Source organism: Loxodonta africana, chromosome 19 (assembly GCF_030014295.1).
Source record: "Loxodonta africana isolate mLoxAfr1 chromosome 19, mLoxAfr1.hap2, whole genome shotgun sequence".
Classification (NCBI taxonomy): Eukaryota; Metazoa; Chordata; class Mammalia; order Proboscidea; family Elephantidae; genus Loxodonta; species Loxodonta africana.
The window spans coordinates 34,436,729-34,458,341 of NC_087360.1; the positions used below are offsets into that span (position 1 = coordinate 34,436,729).

The window sequence follows — 21,613 nt, forward strand, 5'->3', positions numbered from 1 at the left end:
GCCCAACTTAAAGAATATGGTCAGTGTCACCAGATTGTACATGTGGAAATTGTTGAAATGGCATATCTTTTGCTGTGTATATTTTCACCAAAAAATAAATTAAAAAAAATTTTATATACCATTGACTGATAAGCCAAAAATGTATTTAAGCATGTCTCTTTTGCTGGAAATTCCGTTTATTTCCAATTTTAAACTATTATAAAATCTATATTAAACATCTCTATAGGTTAAAAAGATTTTCTTTAAAGGTTATGTCTAAATTAGGTCCAAAAGCAGTTACTTATATTTGTGTATAATGTCAACCAGAAACAACCATAGCCATTTAGACCAGCCCTTTTTTCCAGGTGCTTCCACCTAAAAAAACCTTATTTAACTGGTATTTTTCAAACCACATTCTCTTGAGACTTCATCATAGTAAAGCCAATAACCCCTGAACCTCTTAAAAATGAAAAAAGGACACATGCCCCAGTCACAGACTTATTGTTGCTTTGAAAAGATCCACCATTGCTTAAATGAAAGCGTTCCAGAACCTATCCTTTTTTTCTGACTTCCTCAAAACTTCTTATAAAATGAAACTGCTCTCCTCTCAAATTGAAGTCACTGGTATGTTCTCTTGAGTGCCACTCTTCATTTCTGTAGCAGTTTGGTTTACTCCCAAATAGAATCTTCGTTAGAATTTTTATAACTTGACTCCAGAATCTGTCATTTAATGGTAGTTTAAACATATGTTAATAATATAGTTGTAGCTAGCTTTAAAAAGGAGCCCTGGTGGTGCAATGGTTAAGTGCTGGCAGCTAACTGAAAGGTTGGTGGTTTGAACCTGTCAGCCACTTGGTGGGAGAAAGTGGCACTTCTACTCTGTCCTGTAGGGTTTCTCTGAGCCAGAATTGACTCATCAGCAACAAGTTTTTGTTTGTTTAGCTAGGTTTAGAATTCTTTTAAGGCAGCAAGCCTTCATCTTAGTGTCATGTGTTTTGAATGTAAACCTCCTGAGATTTCACCTTTGAGTTGTCCTTTTTCCTGAATTCAAGAGGTCATCTTATTTATTGCCTAGGTATGGCATGCGTGCCATTAAACACTTCCCTTTAGGAACAGCAACCTTGTTTCTCATTTCATGGTTAAAGACCAGTTTTCTGGTTCATGGACTATCCTGATAATATGAATTGTTGAGTAGCTTGACTAAATAAAGAGTAAATTGTCTCCTTTCTCTTACTGTGTAGCCCAGACATACGACTTCAAAAAAGACAGATCTGTTTGGTCCCTCTTCTTTTGCACCATGAGGCTGCTATTCGAATGTATGGGTCACTAGATAAGTAATTACCCCTTTGAAATCAAATCCTTCACTTTTAAGAATCCTGGATACAAGGAGAGAGGCTAATCTTGGGCTGTTTTATCTGGAAATTGAGCCTTTGCCTAAGACACATCATTATAAGGACATCTCTCAGAATGCTGCTTTAGTGGCTATTTTAATTCCCCCTTGAACTCTCAGACTTTTCTGACTTAATAAATAATATAACAGCCCAATCTCCCAGTCCTAAATTTCTAAGTGTGTGGACCAACACTGTCCAACAGAACTTACTGTGTTGTTGGAAATGTTCCATATCTGCATTGTCTGGTATGGTAGCCACTATCCACATAGAGCTATTGAATTCATGAAACTTGGCTAGTACCCTCTGAAAAACTAAATCAGTTTAATTTTAATTAATTTAAAATTTAAACAGCCACGTGTGGCTAATGGCTACCATATTGGACAGTGCATGTGAGGACAATGAAGAGCAACCAGCACATTCTTTGATATTTTCTCCACAAATCTGTGCTTCTTTATTCTTTTTTTTCATTACATACTTTTATTGTTGTAAATATATATATAACACAACATTTGCCAATTCATCTTTTTTCAGTTGTGCAGTTTAGTGATACTAATTAATCAAGTTATGCAACCACCACCTGTAATCATTGCCAGATTTCCATCACCATAAACAAAAACTCAATGCTTCCTAAACAATGGATTTCCCTTTCTTGACCCTGGTAACCACTAATAAACTTTGGTCTCTATGCATTTGCCTATTCTTGTTATTTCTTACAAGTTCGATCATACAATATTTGTCCTTTTATGATTGACTTATTTCATTAAGCATAAGGTTTTTGAGGTTCATCCATGTTGTAGCATGGATCAGGGCTTCATTTCTCTTCATAGTTGAGTACTATTCCATTGTCTGTACGTACCTCACTTTATTTATCCATTCATTCGTTGATAGACACTTAGGTTGTTTCTACTTTTTGGCTATTGTGAATAGTGCTGCAATGAACACTGGTATACATGTGTCTGTTCACATTGCTCGTTTTAAGTCTCTTGAGACTTCTACATAGGAGTGGAAGTGCTAGGTCATATGGTAGTTCTGTGTTTAACTTTTTGAGGAACTGCCACACTGTTTTCCACAGCGGCTTTCCTATTTTGCATTCCCACCAGTAATGGCATTCTTGACAATATTTGTTGTTTCCCATTTTTTGTTTTGTTTATCTTAGCCATCCTAGTGGGCATGAAGTGATATCTTATTGTGGTTTGGATTTGCATCTCTCTGATGGCTGAAGATCTTGAGCATTTTGGCACAGTGATTAAGAGCTCAGCTGCTAACCAAAAGGCAGGCAGTTCGGATCCACCAGCCACTCTTTTAAAACCCTATGGGGCATTTCTACTCTGTCCTGTAGGGTCACTATGAGTCGGAATCAACTCGACAGCAATGGGTTTTTTTTTTTTAATTTTGATATAATTTACATACTGTTATGGATTGAATTGTGTCCCTCAAAATATGTTTTGTAAATCCTAACTTCTGTGCCTATATTTATAATCCCATTTGGGAATGGATTGTCTTTGTTAATGAGGCAGGGTTAGTGTAGGGTGTGTCTTAAATCAATCTTTTTTGAGATACAAAGGAGATTAAACAAGCAAGCAAAGGAAGCAGAGAGGGGGAAGACACATGGCAAGCCACATGAATATTGCCCAGGATCAGAAGCTCAGAAAAGGCAAGGACCTTCCTCCAGAGCTGACAGAGAGAGAAAACCTTTCCCTAGAGCTGGCACACTGAATTTGGACTTCTAGCCTCTTGTGGTATTTCTGTTATAGCAGCACTAGATAACTAAGATAGAATCTGGCACCAGAAGAGTGGAGTGCTGCTCTAACAGATACCTAAATTCAGAAGTGGCTTTGGAATTGGGTCATGGGTAGAGGCTGTAAGAGTTTTAAGGTGCCTAAAAAAAAAAAAAATTTTTTTTTTTTTAATAGTAATCGACGGCACTGGGTTTTCTGGATAATAGTAAAAGCCTAGACTGCCTTGAAGAGAGTTGATCGAATTATGAATGTCAAACACAATTCCGATGAGGGTTCAGAAGGAAATGAGAATACATTCTTTGAGAATACATATGGTGCCAGCAGCAGAATGTTGCTAAAAATGTGGATGTTAAATGTGCTTCAGGCTTTAAAAGAAAATGATGGACAAGTGATCGGACAATGGAAGAAGGGTGATGTTTTTTATGCAGTGGCAAAGAACTTCTCTGAATTATGTTCAAATGTTCCGTGAAAGTTAGAACATGTAAGTGATGAACTTGGATGTCTGGATGAGGAGATTTTTTAAGCAAGATCTTAAAGGGGTCGACTGGTTTTTCCTTGCTGTTTATATTAAAATGAGAGAGGAAAGAAATGGGCTTAAAAGTGAACTGTGCAAAATGAAAACAAAACTTAAATATTTGGAAAATTCTGTTGTACAAACTAAGGAAACATACCCTAGAATGTTTACCAAGGATGTGGCTACACAATCTCACAATCTTTTGTTAAAGAGATTAAGCCTGTGAATGGGTGGATTTAACCAACTACCACAGCTTAGACTGAAGGGGACACAGAAGGAACGAAAGGAAAGAACGCTGTCTGCCTCTTGAAATTCTACAGGCAAGAAAAAGGCCAAAGGAGCTACATCTGTTGTACTCCAAGAAAAGGAAAGAACCATGCTTGAAGCAGTTTGAAGATCAGCAGAACAGTTGGAAGGAGCATGGGAAGCAGGGCCTTCTCAGTTTTGAAGGGTGGGGCCGTGGTCTCCTGGATCTCAAAGGGTGGGGGTATAGCCTCCTTGGTTTCAAAGAGTTGGATCAGTTCCAGAGTGTGGGGCTGCAATGAAGGTGTGCCAGGGACATGGGGCTGTTGCCTAAAGCTGAGAGGGTAGAATTGCCATGCCCAGAGGGAGAAGAATGGGATCAGATGAGGCCAAGGGGGTGGGGTTACCCCTCAGATGGACTAAGCGAATGTGGCCGCCCAAAGCTGAGGGAGCCGAGTTGCCAGTGGGCCTGGAAAACAGAGCTGAAGCCAGGGGGCTTTCACCCAGAATCCAGAGGTCATGGCCAACACCGAAAGGGTGGGACCATTGCCCAGATGGTCCCAAAGAACAGAGGATTATTTTCAAGCCTTGAGAGCTAATGTAAGTTGTTCTGGGGTTTTGGACTTGTCTCGTGCCTATTATCCCTTCTTTCCTTCAAATTCCTCTCATTTGTGATACAGATGTCTACCATGTGCCTGTTCCACCATTGTACTTTGGAAACAGATAACTTGTAGTCTAAATTTCACAGGTATATAGATAAAGAGGAATTTTACCCCAGGATGGAATATGCCTAAAGTCTCACCCATATTTGATTTAGATAATTCAGAAAATGAGATTTTGGACTTGAAGTTGATTTAAGACATTTGGGGTGATGTGACGGGGTGAATGCATTTTGCATGTGGCAAGGACATGAATTTGGGGGCTCCAAGGGGTGGAAACCGTGGTGGCATAGTGGTTAAGTGCTATGGCTGGTAACCAAAGAGTCGGCAGTTCAAATCCACCAGCCGCTCCTTGGAAACTCTATGGGGCGGTTCTACTCTGTCCTATAGGGTTGCTATGAGTCGCAATTGACAGCACTGGGATTTTTGTTTGTTTGTTTGATTTAAAGGGTAGAATGTTATGGATTTAATTGTGTCCCCCCAAAATATGTACTGTAAATCCTTACCTCTATGCCTGTGGTTATAATCCTATTTGGGAATGGGTGGTCTTTGTTATATTAATGAGATAGGATTAGTATAGGGTGGGTCTTAAATCACTCTCTTTTGAGATATGAAAGAGATTGAACAAGCAAGGGAAGGAAGCAGAGAAGGGGAAGAGACATGCCAAGCCACGTGAAGATTTTCCAGGAGCAAAAGCTCAGAAGAAACAAGGACCTTCCTCCAGAGTTGATAGAGGGAGAAAGCCTTCCCCTAGAGCCGGCACCCTGAATTCAGACTTCTAGCCTCTTAAACTATGAGAAAATTAATTTTTGTTTGTTAAAGCAATCCACTTGTGGTATTTCTGTTATAGCCTCATTAGATAACAGACGTACCATAAAAGTTACCCATTTAAAGTGTACAATTCAATGGTTTTAGTATATTCATAGGTTGTTCAACCATCTGCAAAGTCTGTGTAGGATATTTCATCACTCCAAGAAGAAAACTTGTATCCATTATGCTCTCATTTCCCCCATTCCTTCCACCTGAGCCAAACTATAATCTACTTCTGTCTCTATAGATTTATCTATTCCGTTTATTCCATTCTCTAAGTGGAATCATACAATATGTGGTCTTTTATGACTGGCTGTTTTCACTTAGCGAAATGTTTCCAAGGCTCTCCCATGTTGTATCATTTATCACTACTTAGTTTCTTTTTATTGCTGAATAATATTCCATTGTATGAATCTGTACATTTTTTTTCATCAGTTGATGGACATTTGGATCATTTCTACTTTTTGGCTATTATGAATAATGCTTTTATAAAAGATTAATGCTTGAAAAAGACGAAGACCCTCAACGAGATGAATTGACACAGTGGCTGCAACAGTGGGCTCAAGCGTGACCGATGATTCTGAGTATGGTGCAGAACCGGGCAGTGTTTATGAGTCGGAACCAACTCAATGGCACCTAACAACAATGAATAATGCTGCTATGAGCAATTGCGTAGAAGTTTTTGCGTGGACTTATATTTTTATTTCTCTTGCATGTACACCTAGGAATGGAATTGCTAGATCGTTTGGAAATTCTGTATTTCACCTTTCAAGGAACCGGCATTAAACATTTTTTCATGTGCTTTTTGGCCATTTGAATATCCTCTTTGGTGAAATGTCAGTTCAAGTCCTTTGCCCATTTTTCTGATTAGGCTGTTTATCTTTTTGTTATTAAGCTGTAGAAGTTTTATATGTATGCAGTGGATTAATTGCTTTTGTGTGGCCTTTCTAGCCATGGTTTTAACTCCCACCCAGGTGATTGGGAGGGACTGTTTGATAGTTTTGCCTTAAAAGAGAGCCAATTCCAGAGCAGAGAGGAGCCCACCACCACTGAGGAAGAAGAGACTAGCAGCAAAGACCCAGCAGCAGGAGATGGCTCAGTGGGCTTCCCGGCCCATGGAGAGAGAAAGCTGAGTGCCTTTGGGCAGTGACTGAGGGCCAGGGAGAGGCATGCCTGCAAGCACAGCTGGGAAGAGGCTGTCCTGATGGAAGAACTGTATCCTGAGTGTTCCTGAGCCTAAATTTTAACTGTTACTTCCCTTTTTTTCTTTAAACCCCATAATCATGAGAATGGTCTTGAGTTCTACGTCCTCTTCTGAATCTGGCTTGAATTTTTGGTAGTTACCTGTGGATGTACTGCTGAAACTTTTTTTTTTTTTTTTTAAGTTTTTGTTATGCTTTAAGTGAAAGTTCACAAATCAAGTCAGTCCCTCATACAAAAACTGATACACACCCCTCTATACACTCCTACCCACTCTACCCCTAACGAGACTACTAATGTGACTACTGTAATGAATTATCGAACCCAGTAGAGAAGTAGAGAGTGCTGTGTGAGGGACGGTTGGTGTCAGAATTAGTGAAGACGGTAGAGAGGGGAGGCGTGTTTTACCTCCACCTCATGAGAATCCTCTTTGGGCTGTTGATCTTAGATCTCCTTCCCCCTTGTGGGGATGGAGAAGGTTAGACACCTCCCCCAAGCTGTTTTTACAGAGTACTGAGGGGAGATGGAGGGAGTAGTTGATGTTAGAGATGATGGAGTGGTATAACAGCTTGGAGAAGTTGGACATTTGGGACACTTTAACCCCCACCTCATAGGAACCAGTTTTGCACTGATCCTTGTAAAAGAAATTATTTGTTTAATGTATTTTAGATATTAAACCCTTGTTGAATATATGGTCCTCAGAAATTTTCTCCCAATTGTAGGTTGTCTCTTCACTTTTTTGATAAAGTTCTTTGTTGAACAAAAGTGTTTAATTTTTAGGAGGTCCCATTTATCAATTTTGTATTTTGTTCTTCATGAATTTTGTTTAATACCTGATACTTTGTCATTAAAAACTAGGTCTCACAGCCACCTCCCTATGTTTTCTTCTAAGAATTTTATGGTTTAACTTTCACATTTAGATCCTTGATCCATTTTGTATTGATTTTTGTGTATGGTGTGATCATGGATTTTGGTTCATTTTTCTGCATGTTGTTGTTAGGTAATATCGAGTCAGTTCTGACTCATAGCGACTCTGTGTACAACAGAACGAAACACTGCCAGATCCTGTGCCATCCTCATACTCTTTGCTATGCTTGAGCCCATTGTTGCAACCACTGTGTCAATTCATCTCATCAAGGGTCTTCCTCCTTTTTTTGACCCTCTGCTTTACCAGGCTTGATGTCTTTCTCCAGGTACTGGTCCCTCCTGATGACATGTCCAAAGTACGTGAGACGAAGTCTTGCCATCCTTGCTTCTAAGGAGCATTCTGGCTGTACCTCTTCCAAAACGGATTTGTTCGTTCTTCTGCCAATTCATGGTATATTCACTATTCTTTGCCAACACCATAATTCAAAGGCAGCAGTTCTTCAGTCTTCCTTATTCATTGCCCAGCTTTTGCATGCATGTGAGGCAATTGAAAATACCATGGCCTGGGTCAGGTGCATCATCTTTGCTTTTTAACACTTTAAAGAGGTCTATTTGCAGCAGATTTGCCCAATGCGATAACATTGATTTCTTGACTGCTGCTTCCATGGGCATTGATTGTGGATCCAAGTAAAATGAAGTCCTAGAAACAACTTCAATCTTTTCTCCATTTATGGTTTTGCTAGTTGGTCCAATTGTGAGGATTTTTGTTTTCTTTATGTTGAGGTGTAAACCATACTGAAGGTTGTAGTCTTTGATCCTCATCAGTAAGTGTTTTAAATCCTCTTTGCTTTCAGCAAGCAAGGTTGTGTCATCGGCATGTCCAGGTTGTTAATGAGTCCTCCTCCAATCCTGGTGCTGTGTTGTTCTTCATATAGTCCAGCTTCTTGGATTATTCAGCATACAGATTGAATAAGTTTGGTGAAAGGATACAACTGTGATGCATACCTTTCCTAATTTTAAAGCATGCGGTATCCCCTCGTTCTGTTCAAATGGCTACCTCCTGATCTATGTACAAGTTCCTCATGAGCACAATTAAATGTTCTGGAATTCCCATTCTTTGAAACGTTATCCATAATTTGTTATGATCTACAGAGTCAGATGCCTTTGCATGGTCAGTAAAACACAAGTAAACATCCTTTTGGTATTCTCTGCTTTCAGCCAAGACCCATCTGACATCAGCAGTGATATCCCTCATTCTATGTCCTCTTCTGAATCCGGCTTGAATTTTTGGTAGTTACCTGTGGATGTACTGCTGAAACTTTTTTTTTTTTTATTATGCTTTAAGTGAAAGTTCACAAATCAAGTCAGTCTCATACAAAAACTTATATACACGCCTCTATAAACTCCTTACCACTCTCCCCCTATATACACTCCTAACCACTCTCCCCCTATATACACTCCTAACCACTCTCCCCCTAATGAGACAGCACACACCCTCCCTCTACTCTCTTTTTTTGTGTCTATTCAGCCAGCTTCTGACCCGCTCCACTCTCACATCTCCCCTCCAGAGAGGAGGTGTCAACATAGTCTCATGCATCCACTTGATCCAAGAAGCCCACTCATCACCAGCAGCATCTTCCATCCCATAGCCCAGTCCAGTCCCTGTCTGAAGAGTAGGCTTTGGGAATGGTTCCTGTCTTGGGCTAACAGAAGGTCTGGGGACCATGACCTCCGGGGTCCTTCTAGTCTCAGTCAGACCATTAAGTCTGGTCTTTTTACGAGGATTTGGGGTCTGCATCCCACTGTTCTCCTGCTCCCCCAGGGGTTCTCTTACGTTCCCTGTCAGGGCAGTCATCGGTTGTAGCCAGGCACCATCTAGTTCTTCTGGTCTCAGGCTGGTGTCGTCACTGTTTTACGTGGTCCTTTCTGTCTCTTGGGCTCATAATTACCTTGTGTCTTTGTTGTCCTTCATTGAAACCATTTTTGAATAATCTTCAGCAAAATTTTGTTTGAGAGTACTTCTGCATGTGGAAATCCAATTTTCCAAGCACTGTTTAGTAAAGGGAAACTCTTCCTTCCCCATCGAATGGATTTAGCACCCTTGTTGAATATCAGTTGTCTGTAGATGTATGGTTTATTTCTGGCCTCAACTCTATTCCATTGGTCTGTGTATCTGTTGTTACACCAGTACCAGACTGTTTTGATTACTCTTGCTGTATAGTATGCTTTGAAATCTGTATGAGTCCTCTTACTTTGTTGTTCTTCAAAATTGCTTTGGCTATTCAGGGCTTCTTGCCTTTTTGTATAAAATTGAGGATTGCTTTTTCCGTTTCTGCAAAGAAGATTGATGGAATTTTGATCAGAATTGCATTGAATCTGTAGATCACTTTGGGTAGTATTGACATCTTAACTATATTGAGTCTTCTAATCGATAAACACAGGGTGGCTTTTCATGTATGTAAGTCTTGATCTCTTTCAATGGTATTTTAATAATTTTCATTGTGTAAGTCTTTCACATTCCTGGTTACATTTATTCCCAGGTATTTTATTCTTTTAGATGCTATTGTAAATGGAATTGTTTTCTCAATTTCCTTTTCAGATTTCTCAGTGCTGGTATGTGTGAACCCAGTTGCTTTTTGTGTGTTGAAGTGGTATCACTAGGGGAGTGTAAGGGCTTCAGACCACACCAAAGTGATTCTAAAATTTTTGTGCAGTGTTTCAGCAGAAATTTATTATTATTATTTTATTGTGCTTTAAGTGAAAGTTTACAAATCAAGTCAGTCTCTCATATATAAATTTATATACACCTTTCTATATACTCCTAGTTGCTCTCCCCCAATGAGACAGCACACTCCTTCTCTCCACCCTGTATTTCCGTGTCCATTCAGCCAGCTTCTGTCCTCCTCTGCCTTCTCATCTCCCCTCCAGATAGGAGCTGCCCACATAATCTCATGTCTCTACTTGAGCCAAGAAGCTTACTCCTCACCAGTATCATTTTCTGTCTTACATTGCAGTCCAATCCCTGTCTGAAGAGTTGGCTTTGGGAATGGTTCCTGTCTTGGGCTAACAGAAGGTCTGGGGACCATGACCTCCAGGGCCCTTCAGATCTCAATCAGACCATTAAATCTGGTCTTTTTACGAGAATTTGAGGTCTGCATCCCCACTGGTCTCCTACCCCATCAGGGATTCTCTGTTGTGTTCCTTGTCAGGGCAGTCATCGGTTATAGCTGGGCACCATCTAGTTCTTCTGGAGAAACTTTTATTTTTTTTATAAAAACATCCCTGTAGTTAGTTATTCCAACAAAAACATTTTTTTGTAAGCCCAGCTTACATGTATCAATATATCTACAAGACTAAAACTCTATACTAATTTACTTTTTGAACCTTCTGATGCACTCTGGTCAGAGTTGTCATTATTACCCAATTATAGTGATGCTTCAAATCATGTGGTTTTGTCTGCATGAGCTACAAGCACATGCTGTTGTTTTTTTTGCTGCCCGTGTTTTTATAGTCACTTACTTTGTCAAATTTTCTGGTGCTTTAGCTAAGATATCTTGGTAATTAGTATATCAATAACTTTTTTGAGAATTACGTAGTAATTAAAGGAAACCAAAACCGAAAAAAAACCCAAACCCATTGCTATTGAGTTGATTCCAACTCATAGCAATCCTGTAGGAAAAGAAGGAGAAAAAATATAACATTTATACAAAAAACAATACTGAGGATTCTGTATGGTCTGGTACAGGAGGAGGTCCATGAAAGGGTGACACTATGAGTTACTCCACTGGGTAACACCAACCATAGTGACACCACTGGTGTGTTGACCTTGTACCTTGCAATTTTGCTGAATTCATCCATTAGCTCTAGAGGTATTTTTGTGGATCCTCTAGGGCTCTCTATATATAGGATAATGTTGTCTGTAAATAGAGATAATTTTAATTCCTCTTTTACAATTTGGATATCTTTTCTTGCCTTATTGCTCTGACTAGGACTTCAGTGCAATGTTGAATAGGAGTAGTGAGAGTGAGCATCCTTGTTTTGTTCTCAATCTTAAAGGGAAAGTCATCAATCTTTATCCATTGTGTATAATGTTGGCAGTTGGTTTTTCATAAATGCCCTTAGTCATATTGAGGAACTTCCTTTCTTTTCCCTGTCTTGTGGAGTGGAGTGCTTTTATTAAGAAAGTGTGCTGGATTTTAGCAAACGTTTTTTCTGTCTCAGTTGAAATGATCATTTCGCTCCTTTCCTTTGTTCTATTTAAGTGTTATGTTTATTGATATTCTACTTTTGAACTGTCCTTGCATTCCTGAAATAAATCCCACTTGGTTATGGTATATAATTCTTTTAATATTATGTTGGATTCTGTTTGCTAGTATTTTGTTGAGAGATTGTGTATCTATATTCATAAAGGATATTGACCTGTAGTTGTTGCTGTTGTTTTGTTTTCTTTTCTTTTGGTGTCTTTATCTGGCTTTGGTATCAACGTAATGCTGGCCTAATAGAATGAGTTAGGACATATTCCTTTCACAGCTCTCTTTTGGAAAAGTTTGAACAGGGATGGTGTCAGTTCTTCCCGAAATATTTGGTAGAATTCTCCAGTGAAGTCATCTGGTTCAGGACTTTCTTCTGTTGGGAGATTTTTGATTACTCATTCAATCTCTTCACTTGTTTGGGTATGTTGATATTTTCTATTTCATTTTGTGTCAGTTTAGATAGATTGTGTGCTTCTAAGAATTTATTCATTTCATCTAAATTATCAAGTTTGGTGGTATACAGTTGTTCATAGTATTCTGTTGTAATTCTTTTCTGTTGAATCAGTTGTAATGTCTCTACTTTCGGTTATTATTTTGGTTGTTTGCATCATCTTTTTATTTTGTCAGTCTGGCTGAAGATTTATCCATTTTATTGATTTTTTAAAAGAATATATTTCTGGTTTTGTTGGCTTATTGCAATGAATTTCTCTCTGAGGACTGCTTTTGCTGCATCTCATAAGTTTTGTTACATCTCATAAGTTTTGTTACCTTGTGTTTTGCTTTTCATTTGAATCTAAGTACTTCCTGATTTCTTCTTTGACCAGTTGGTTGTTTAATAGTTTGTTGTTTGGTTTCCATATATTTGCATATATCCAGTTTTCTTTCTGTTATTAATTTCTAATTTCACTCCATTGTCATTAGAGAAAATACTTTGTGTTATTACAGTCTTTTTAAATGTATTGAGACTTACTTTATAACCTATCACGTGGTCTATCTTGGAGAATGATCCATGTGCACTGGAGTAGAACGTATATTGTGCCGTTGGGTGGAGTGTTCTATATATGTCTGTTAGGTCTGGCTGGGTTTTTAGTGTCATTCAGTTTCTCTATTTTCTTGATCATCTTTCAAGGCATTCTGTCAATTATTGAAAATGGTGTATTGACATCACCAACTATTATTGTAGAGCTGTCCATATCTTCATTTATATCAGTATTTGCTCTATGTATTTAGGTGCTCAGATGTTGGATGCATATGTATTTATAATTGTTATATCTTCTTGATGAACTGACCCTTTTATCATTACATAATGTCCTTCTTTATCTCTTCTAACACATTTTGACTTAAAGTGTACTTTGATATTAAAATTGCTACCCCAGCTCTTTTGGTTATTATTTGCATGGAATATTTTCTTCCATCCTTTCATTTTCAACGTGTTCGTTTCCTTGGGTCTAAGGTGTGTCTTTTGTAAACAACATATAGTTGGATCATTGCTTTGTTTTGTTTTTTTAATCCTTTCTGCCAATCTTTGCATTTTGGTTGGAGTGTTTAGTCTATTTACCTCCACTGTAATTACTGATTAGGAAGGACTTCTGCCATTTTGTTGTTTTTTTGTGTCTTAAGCCTTCTTTGTCTATTTCCTCTAATACTGCCAACTTTTGTATTTTGTTGGTTTTTTGTAATGAGCCATTTTGTTTCTTTTCTCCTTTCCTTTTGTGTGTAAATTTTTGATATTTTCTCACTGGTTGCCATGAATATTACATTTAACATATTTATAATATCCTAGAATACCATATTTTTATGCAAATAACGCACGTATTATACTTCTTTTTTTTGCCAGCTGCACAACCCCCTCGCACATTATTTTCCTAGGTGCACTGTGCACGCTGTATGTGTAGGCGTGTTATTTGCGAAAAATACAGTAAATAGATACCAACTTAATTCCAGTAACATAGAAAAACTCTATACCTATACTGTTCCTCCCCCCATTTTGTTGTGATCACAAATTACATCTTTATACATCATGTGCCCTGTAACAATTTTATACTTGCTTTTTTGTAAATATGTCATTACAAAGCATGAAGGACATAACAATTAGAATTATCGAGCAAAAATAATTTAAGACTAGCCCTTACATTTGCCCATGTAATTACCTTTATTGAAGATCTTCCCTTCTGTGTATGGCCTTGAGTTACCTTCTAGTGTCTCCCCCCCTCCCCCATCTGTAGGACTACCATTAGCCTTTTTTGTAGAGCCGGTCTGGTAGTATTCTCCTCAACTTCTGTTTATCTGGGAATGTTTTAATTCTTTTTACCTTGAAGGATAGTTTCACCACTTATACTACTCTTGGTTGACGGTTTTGTTTTTTTTTTTCAGCAATTTAAATATGCTGTTTAATTGCCTTCTGGCCACCAAGGTTTCCGAGGAGAAATCAGTGCTTCATTTTATCAGGGATCCTTTATATGTGACTCTGTTTTTCTGTTGCTACTTTCAGGGTTTTCTCTTTATCTTTACATTTTGAGAGCCTGATTATGATGTATCTTGGTATGCATCTCTTTAAGTTTATCCTGTTTGGAGGTCATTGAGCTTCTTGGGTTTTTAGGCTCACATCCTTTGTCAGATTTGGGAAATTCTTTGCTATTATTTCTTCAAATATTCTTCTGTCCCTTTCTCATCTCCTGACATTCCTGTGATGTATGTTGGCTCTCTTGATGTTGTCCCATAATTCCATTAAACTGTGTTTAGCAGTCTTGAGCCTCCTTCCTTGTTGCTCTTCAGCCTCCGTAATTCTATCTCATCCTCTACTTTACTGATTCATTTTTTTTGCCTAATCAAATCTGTTGTTAAATCCTTCCATTTTGTTTCTCTTTTCAGTTATTATATCTTTTAGTTCCAGTATTTCTGTTTGGTTTCTTTTCAGAATGTCTATATCTTTTTTTTTAATACTCATTTTTATTCATGCATCATTTTCCTGATTTCTTCTAGATCTTTGTGTTTTCCTTTAGTTCTTTGAGTGTGTTTAATACTGTTGCATTATATTCTTGCATTCTGTTCATTATTTAGGCTTTTATAGATGTGATTCACCTGCCTTCATCTCATTTGTTTGACTAGGCCATTGTTTCTGTTATCTTTGCGTGTCTTGTGGTTTTTTGTTGAGACACTGGAATTTTAGAGAGTGTTAACTTTCTCAGTTCTATCCAGTATTTGGTGTTTTTTTTGCTAGCACTACTTTATGCAAGAAACTCTTAGGCAGTCGGAGCTTTGTTTGCCATTCCCTCTCCCTCTCTGTGATAGCTCCTTCCTCCTCTCTGTTTTAATTAGGATTTGAATGTTCCAGGCCTCTATTTTCAACTTTCAGTTTCTCCCAAACACAGCAGAGAAAATGCACTAATTAATCTGTTCACCAGAGGACACAGCCACTCAGGAGAGATAAGTAGTGTGTATTAATTAATCTGTACAGCAAGGGGCAAGTTTTCTCTGATTATTGCTCTCTTCCCTGCTCTCTTTCTGCCACCATGTTTCCAGTCAGACAGTCCACACCCAGTGAAGCCCTCTGGGCCTGGGTGCTGCCCTCAGGCTCTTGCCCAAGGCTTCCTTCCCTGAGCTTTGGGGGCATACTTATATCTGAGTTAGCAATCAGGGAAAGCATAGGCATATTTTCCTCCGTGTGAGGAGGCAGAGGGGCAGGCACTCCCCAGATGAACCTCGCAAGAACTGTCTTGTTGATTTCGGAGTCCCAGCAGCAGAGATTTTGGGGTCCTGAGCTGCAGGGCTTTCCCTGTGCACAGGCAAGGCAGTGTGTTGGCTGTGGGCACAGGCTTCAATGCAGGAGGGCATCTGTAACCATAGTAGTTTCAGCAGCCAGCACTTACTGGGAGGGTGAAAGCCCGCCTGCTCTGAATGGACCCTCAGGAAGGCTGCCTTTTTGATTTAAGAACCCCAATGGCAGTGTGTTGACTAGAGGAGCAGACTCCACTTAAAGCACTGGCTTCCTCGCTCACAGCAGCCACAGTCAGTAGTTCTCGGTGCCGACCAGAGGGTGGGGGGTGGCAGACAGAACCGAACAAATCCTAGGGAGATCTGTCCTGTTGATTGTGGGAGTCTGAGTTACTAGGTTTTCCCTGTATCCAGGCAGGCAGTGTGTGGCTGTGGAATCAGGCTCCAGTGCAGGGGTCTTCTTCTGAAACCACTTATGTAGCCTTGCAGTTTGTAATAGCCAACAGTTGCCAGGAAAGGAAGAGACCACCAGGCTCAGAACAAATCCCCAGGGAGGTCTACTTTGTTGATTTTAGAGTAAAAGCATGGAGCCTTCCCCTTAAAAAGGCAGGGATTGTGTTGGCTGGGAGATCACACTGAGGCCGCTTTCCTAATTCACAGCAGCCAGTAGCCTGTGTGGCTGGGGTGGGGATGTGCTGATAGTGGGAGAAGCAGTGTTCCTGCTGTATGCAACTCATCATTGACTTGTGTCCATCTACAGTTCCTCACTTCTGTATTCTCCTTACTGATTCAGAGTCCCTCAAGGCCAAGCAGCATTTTCTTGTTGTATTGCTTCGTGTACTTGTATGGGAGAGTTGGAACCTTGACCTTTTTACCCTGCCGTATTCCCAGAATCATCTTAGCATTATTCTTGACTCCATCCTCTACTTTTTCAAGAGATCATTTCCATTTCCTTTTAAATTTTAGAATCCATTTGTCAGTATCTGTTAAGAAGATCGATGGGATCATGACTGAGATTGCATTGAATCCATACATTTGTTTGTGGAAGACTGGTATCTTCATGTTATTGAGTTTCATTCATGAACATGCTATATGCTCTTTCATTTATTTAGGTCTTTAATTTTTCTTAGGAACATTTTATAGTTTTCACTGTAGAAGTTTTATGTATCTTTTAAAGTCACTCCTGGATATTTTGTGCTTTTTAATGCTTTGTAAATTGTTGGTGAATTTTTTTAAATAAATATATTTAAAGTAAAATTCTTTTATTCAGGTGATACCAAGATCAGAAGACAGCTCCTGATCACAAGTGGAAACATTTTGTGTCTCTTGCCAGAGGTTGGATGGCAAAGGCTTTTGTCTAGAACTGCATGTTCTATTGGACACTGCCACATTAAAAAAAAAAATTTTTTTTTCTTTTTTTTGCCACATATAGCTGTTTAAATTAATTAAAATTTAATAAGTAAACGTTATTCAGTTCCTGAAATGTGTCTATTAAGTACATTTCAAGTACTTAATAGCCATGTGTAATTAGAGGCTACTGTAATGGACAATGCAAATAAAAAATACTTGCAACATTGCAGAAAGTTCTGTTTGACAGCACTGGTCTAGAATTTAAGACAAAATAACCCTATTATATGGAACCAATGGTTAAGTGCTCAGCTACTGTCCAAAAGGTTGTTGGTTCAGATATATCCAGGGACACTTCGGAAGAAAGGCCCATCAATCTACTTCTAAAAAATCACAGCCATTGAAAATCCTGTGGGCTCTGATACACATGGAGTCACCATGAGTCTGAATCAGTTTCACAGCAAGTGGTTTAGTTCTTTTTGATTGATTATTTCGTCCTGTTATATGGAGAAGTTTTTTTTCAAATGGTCTTTACTGAAAGTTGGAGACACCAAACAAAGAGTATTTTATGTTTTTGCTGATTTTTCTAGAAAAGCATTTTAAAATTGGAATAACCTATCTAAAATTGATTCTCTTGATAGTTGCTTCAGTAGAACTAATTTCTGATTGTTATTAATACGTTCTATAAATATTCACACACTTTCATGTTCTTTTGAAGAAGAATTGAATGTTCTCAATATTTGAGGCTCTTCTCCATATTTAGACTTGAAAGTATGGTTAATTACTACTCAAGCTTTTTCTCTCTTAGTCAAGTTAACTTTAAGTAGTACAACTTAAAGTTATATTAAAAAGATTAAGAATTAAGAGTGTAAGAATTTGTTTTTCATATTTTCAATTTATTTTTCTCTAATTTCCATCACATCAAATACTAGCTGGGAAGACCCTTCGAATTTTTAATATTGAGGTGAAGAGTAAAATGAAGGCTCATATTATGGTAGAAGAGGTGATTTTCTGAAAACAGATCTCTTTCGAACGCTCTTGCTGTGGTGACTGAGACCACAGTCTACCACTGAACATGGAAGATGACTCCCAGCCCATGAAGATGTTTGATCAACATGCCAGTCTGGTGGGGTGCCTGATGATCCACTACCAGACAGACAAGTACCAGAAGTGGCTGCTCCTTGTTGGCATCTCGGCTCAGGTAAGCTTTTGGCTGCCTTCAAAAAGCAAGTTTGATGTAACTTAAAGACCTAATTGTAGATTAAAAAAAAAAATTGTAGATATTAAAAAAAAAAATTGTAGATAGGAATGGTTAGATTGTTTGATGTTGATATAGTATAAGGCAGGAGTTGTAACTCGTGATGGAAAGAAAGACAGATTACAAAGAAATTCAAACTTTGGATCAAGTTGTTGTTAGGTGCTATCGAGTTGATTGCAACTCATAGTGACCCCATGTGACAGAGTAGAATTGTCCCATAGGGTTTTCTAGGCTGTAATCTTTACAGGAGTAGATTGCCAGGTCTTTCTCTGATGGAGCTACTGGGTGGGTTTGAACTGCCAGCCTTTGACTTAGCAGCCAAACACTTAACTGCTGTACCACCAGCTCTTACTTTAATCAAGTAAGAACATTAACTAATTCAACTTTGGCCATTAACTACTGTATTCCATCAGGCTATTGATATTCATTCTATAAATATTTCTAGAACAGCTTTGAGAAGTAAATTATTGAAAAATTATGTAGAGCAACATGGACTCTGTAGGTGTATAAGAAGTAGTTGTTAGGCTCTATTTTAAGGACTCAGTGGAATGTTACTGATTGATATTCTTTTATAATGAAAGCAATAACTTTCTTCCATCCTCCTTGTTTTCATTCCTGGTGGCTAATCCATTTACTAAATATTTGAGAACTACAGGATGTTTGGCGCAGGGGATATAGGTCTTTATTAGCCAGTCCTTGTTTTTAATGGTCTGTCCATGGCCTAGTGGGGAAGGAATGTCTTCATAATTCTGGTACTTAGAAAACTGTCAAACATTTGAAGAGTGTACTATGGCAGCTATGAAAGAGTACCTAAAGTTTAGAGAGGGGCTAAAACAGAGGGGGCATCAAAGTTGCACCTTGCCAGCTATAAAAGTTTACTTTGGGAAGAAGCAGTGTATGGAAAGGCATGGAAATGAGAGAGAATGGCTCTTTCTGGGAGTCTGGGGTCACCATTTGACTGGTGCAGATGGGATGCATAAGAGGCAGCTGGAGAGATGGGTGGGGCCAGATTGAGGTACATGCTCTATCCTACAGGCAGTAAGGATGGAGATTGGAGGCTGGGAGACTAGTTTATAAATAAATATAGAAATATGTTCTGGAATAGAGATATATATGATAAAGGTAAGAGCGAGCAAAGAGGTAAGGAATACTTCTCTACACCTTGGGGAGTCCCTTTTACTCTGCAACCCCCAGGAGAAATAAGGTGTGTGTGATTTATATGGAGACAGTGGCATTGGAGATGGGCAGGAAAGGCAATGAGACTTCGGAGGTGAAATGACTAGAAGTTGGTGGTGGACTAGGTGTGCAGGGTCAGGGTCAGCAATGATAGCTTGGCATCTGTCTTTGTAGATGGAGCACAGATGAGGGCATGTTGAAGTACCTCTACTCTAACCACTCATGTTCTGTACTATACTGACAAGTTTGTTTTGCCAGGATTGAACATGAAGCTGTAGTGACAATATATTGTAGGAAACCTCACATCAAATTATTTCCATCGTTCCCACACATAAAATAACAGGTTGGTTTTTTTAATGATGTGGCCCATAACAGAGCTTGTTCGAGTCTGATTCCTAAGGCTTCTATGAAAGGATTAATTTTATACCTAGAATGTTTCCTGTGGTGTGTCATCTATTAGTTGGAATGATTTCCTCTTTGTAGTTACTAACCCCTGGGTAGATGCTATTTATGGAGCTTTTCACATATGGAAACTCTGTCTTTGACTTACCATCGAAGGGATTTGGGTGTTGCTGGTCCTTATGGTCTGTAGCGTGGCATCATGAAGAATCATCTAGATTCATGGGGGATAAAAATCAGGATCAGCACAAAGCTGGTTCCTATGAGGTGGACAATGGGAATTCCAGAACATGTAATTGTGCTCATGAGGAACCTTTACGTAGATCAAGAGGCAGTTGTTCATACAGAACAAGGGGATACCGACTGGTTTAAAGTCAGAAAAGGTGTGCGTCAGGGTTGTATTCTTCCACCATATCTATTCAATCTGTATCCTGAGCAAATAATCTGAGAAGCTGGACTATATGAAGAAGAACAGGGCATCAGGATTGGAGGAAGACTCATTAACAACCTGCGTTATGCAGATGACGCAACCTTGCTTGCTGAAAGTGAAGAGGACTTGAAGCACTTACTGGCGAAGATCAAAGACCACAGCCTTCAGTATGGATTGCACCTCAACATAAAGAAAACAAAAATCCTCACAACTGGACCAGTGAGCAACATCATGATAAATGGAGAAAAGATTGAAGTTGTCAAGGATTTCGTTTTACTTGGATCCACGATCAACAGCCATGGAAACAGCAGTCAAGAAATCAAAAGACACATTGCATTGGGTAAATCTACTGCAAAGGACCTCTTCAACTTATTGAAGAGCAAAGATGTCACCCTGAAGACTAACGTGTGCCCGACCCAAGCCACGTTATTTTCAATTGCATCATATGCATGTGAAAGCTGGACAGTGAATGAGGAATACCAAAGAAGAATTGACACCTTTGAATTGTGGTGTTGGCGAAGAATATTGTATATACCATGGACTGCCAAAAGAATGAACAAATATGTCTTAGAAAAAGTACAGCCAGAATGCTCCTTAGAGGCGAGGATGACGAGACTGCATCTTACATACTTTGGACATGTTGTCAGGAGGTATCAGTCCCTGGAGAAGGACATCACGCTTGGCAGAGTACAGGGCCAGCAGAAAAGAGGAAGACCCTCAGTGAGGTGGATTGACAGTGGCTGCAACAGTGAGCTCAAGCATAGCAATGATTGTAAGGATGACTCAGGACCGGGCAGTGTTTCGTTCTGTTGTGCATAGGGTCGCTATGAGTCGGAACCAACTCAACAGCACCTAATGAGGTGGAAGTCAGACCTCCACTCTCCAACTGTTTCACCATTTCTGACACCAGCTGATTCCCCCACAGCATTTTCTACTTCTCTGCTGGATTTGATGATTCATTGCAGCGGCCACACAGAATTCATAGACCAAACTCACAGTTATGTGTTTATTAGGGAAATAACAGGCTACAACTTGGAAACCAGGATCAACCTGGAAGTAACAGGATCAGTACGCATACAGGCTAGGTTTGAAAGCTCCCCCAAGGTGGAGAACACATCCCTCCCTTCTTCAGTGCAGGACAGCTTTCAACCAGGACAGTTCTTAGGTGCTCTTTGCTGCTAGCAGGCTTCAACCTGCAAGCAGGTTCCTCTCAGCCATGCATACCCACTCCCCTCTCTGCCATCAGGCCTCCCCACTGTCAGCCTCTCTGCTGCTAGCTGACCCAGCTCGTAGCCAGTATAGCAGCTTCTCAGCTCTCTTATTGCTTTCCTAGCAACATCTTTCTGTTGAAATCACCAGCTGTCTCCAGGCCCACTTCCAGACCTCTCACTGCTGACTCTCTTCCACTTGACCCCTTTCTTGGTTTCTTGCTGCCAGCTCTCTGCTGCTGGGCCCTTTCCAGACTCCTCGCCATCTTCAGTATTACAGTCCTTGAACTGTATTATAGCTCTTTTTAAGAGGTTCCCCTCACAAGAACCACAGGTCTAGACTGTTCTGCTCCAGACTCTTATTGGTCTTAAGTTTCTTAAGCTTCCCTCCTTGCCTCTAAAAACTTCTGTGGTTTATATGAGCAA

The 21,613-nt window shown here is 39.4% G+C and overlaps 1 protein-coding gene across 1 annotated transcript in view; it reads left to right on the plus strand.

Annotated features, from left to right (window-relative positions):
• The window catches only part of CLTCL1 (clathrin heavy chain like 1), a gene marked incomplete at its 5' end in the record, with an annotated part of 157,252 nt that overhangs the window by 18,987 nt on the left and 116,652 nt on the right, over positions 1 to 21,613 (plus strand). Inside the window, 3 exon segments of the mRNA XM_064271932.1 lie at positions 17,649 to 17,746; positions 17,748 to 17,784; positions 17,787 to 17,917. Of these exon segments, the coding sequence (XP_064128002.1) occupies positions 17,649 to 17,746; positions 17,748 to 17,784; positions 17,787 to 17,917 (266 nt within the window).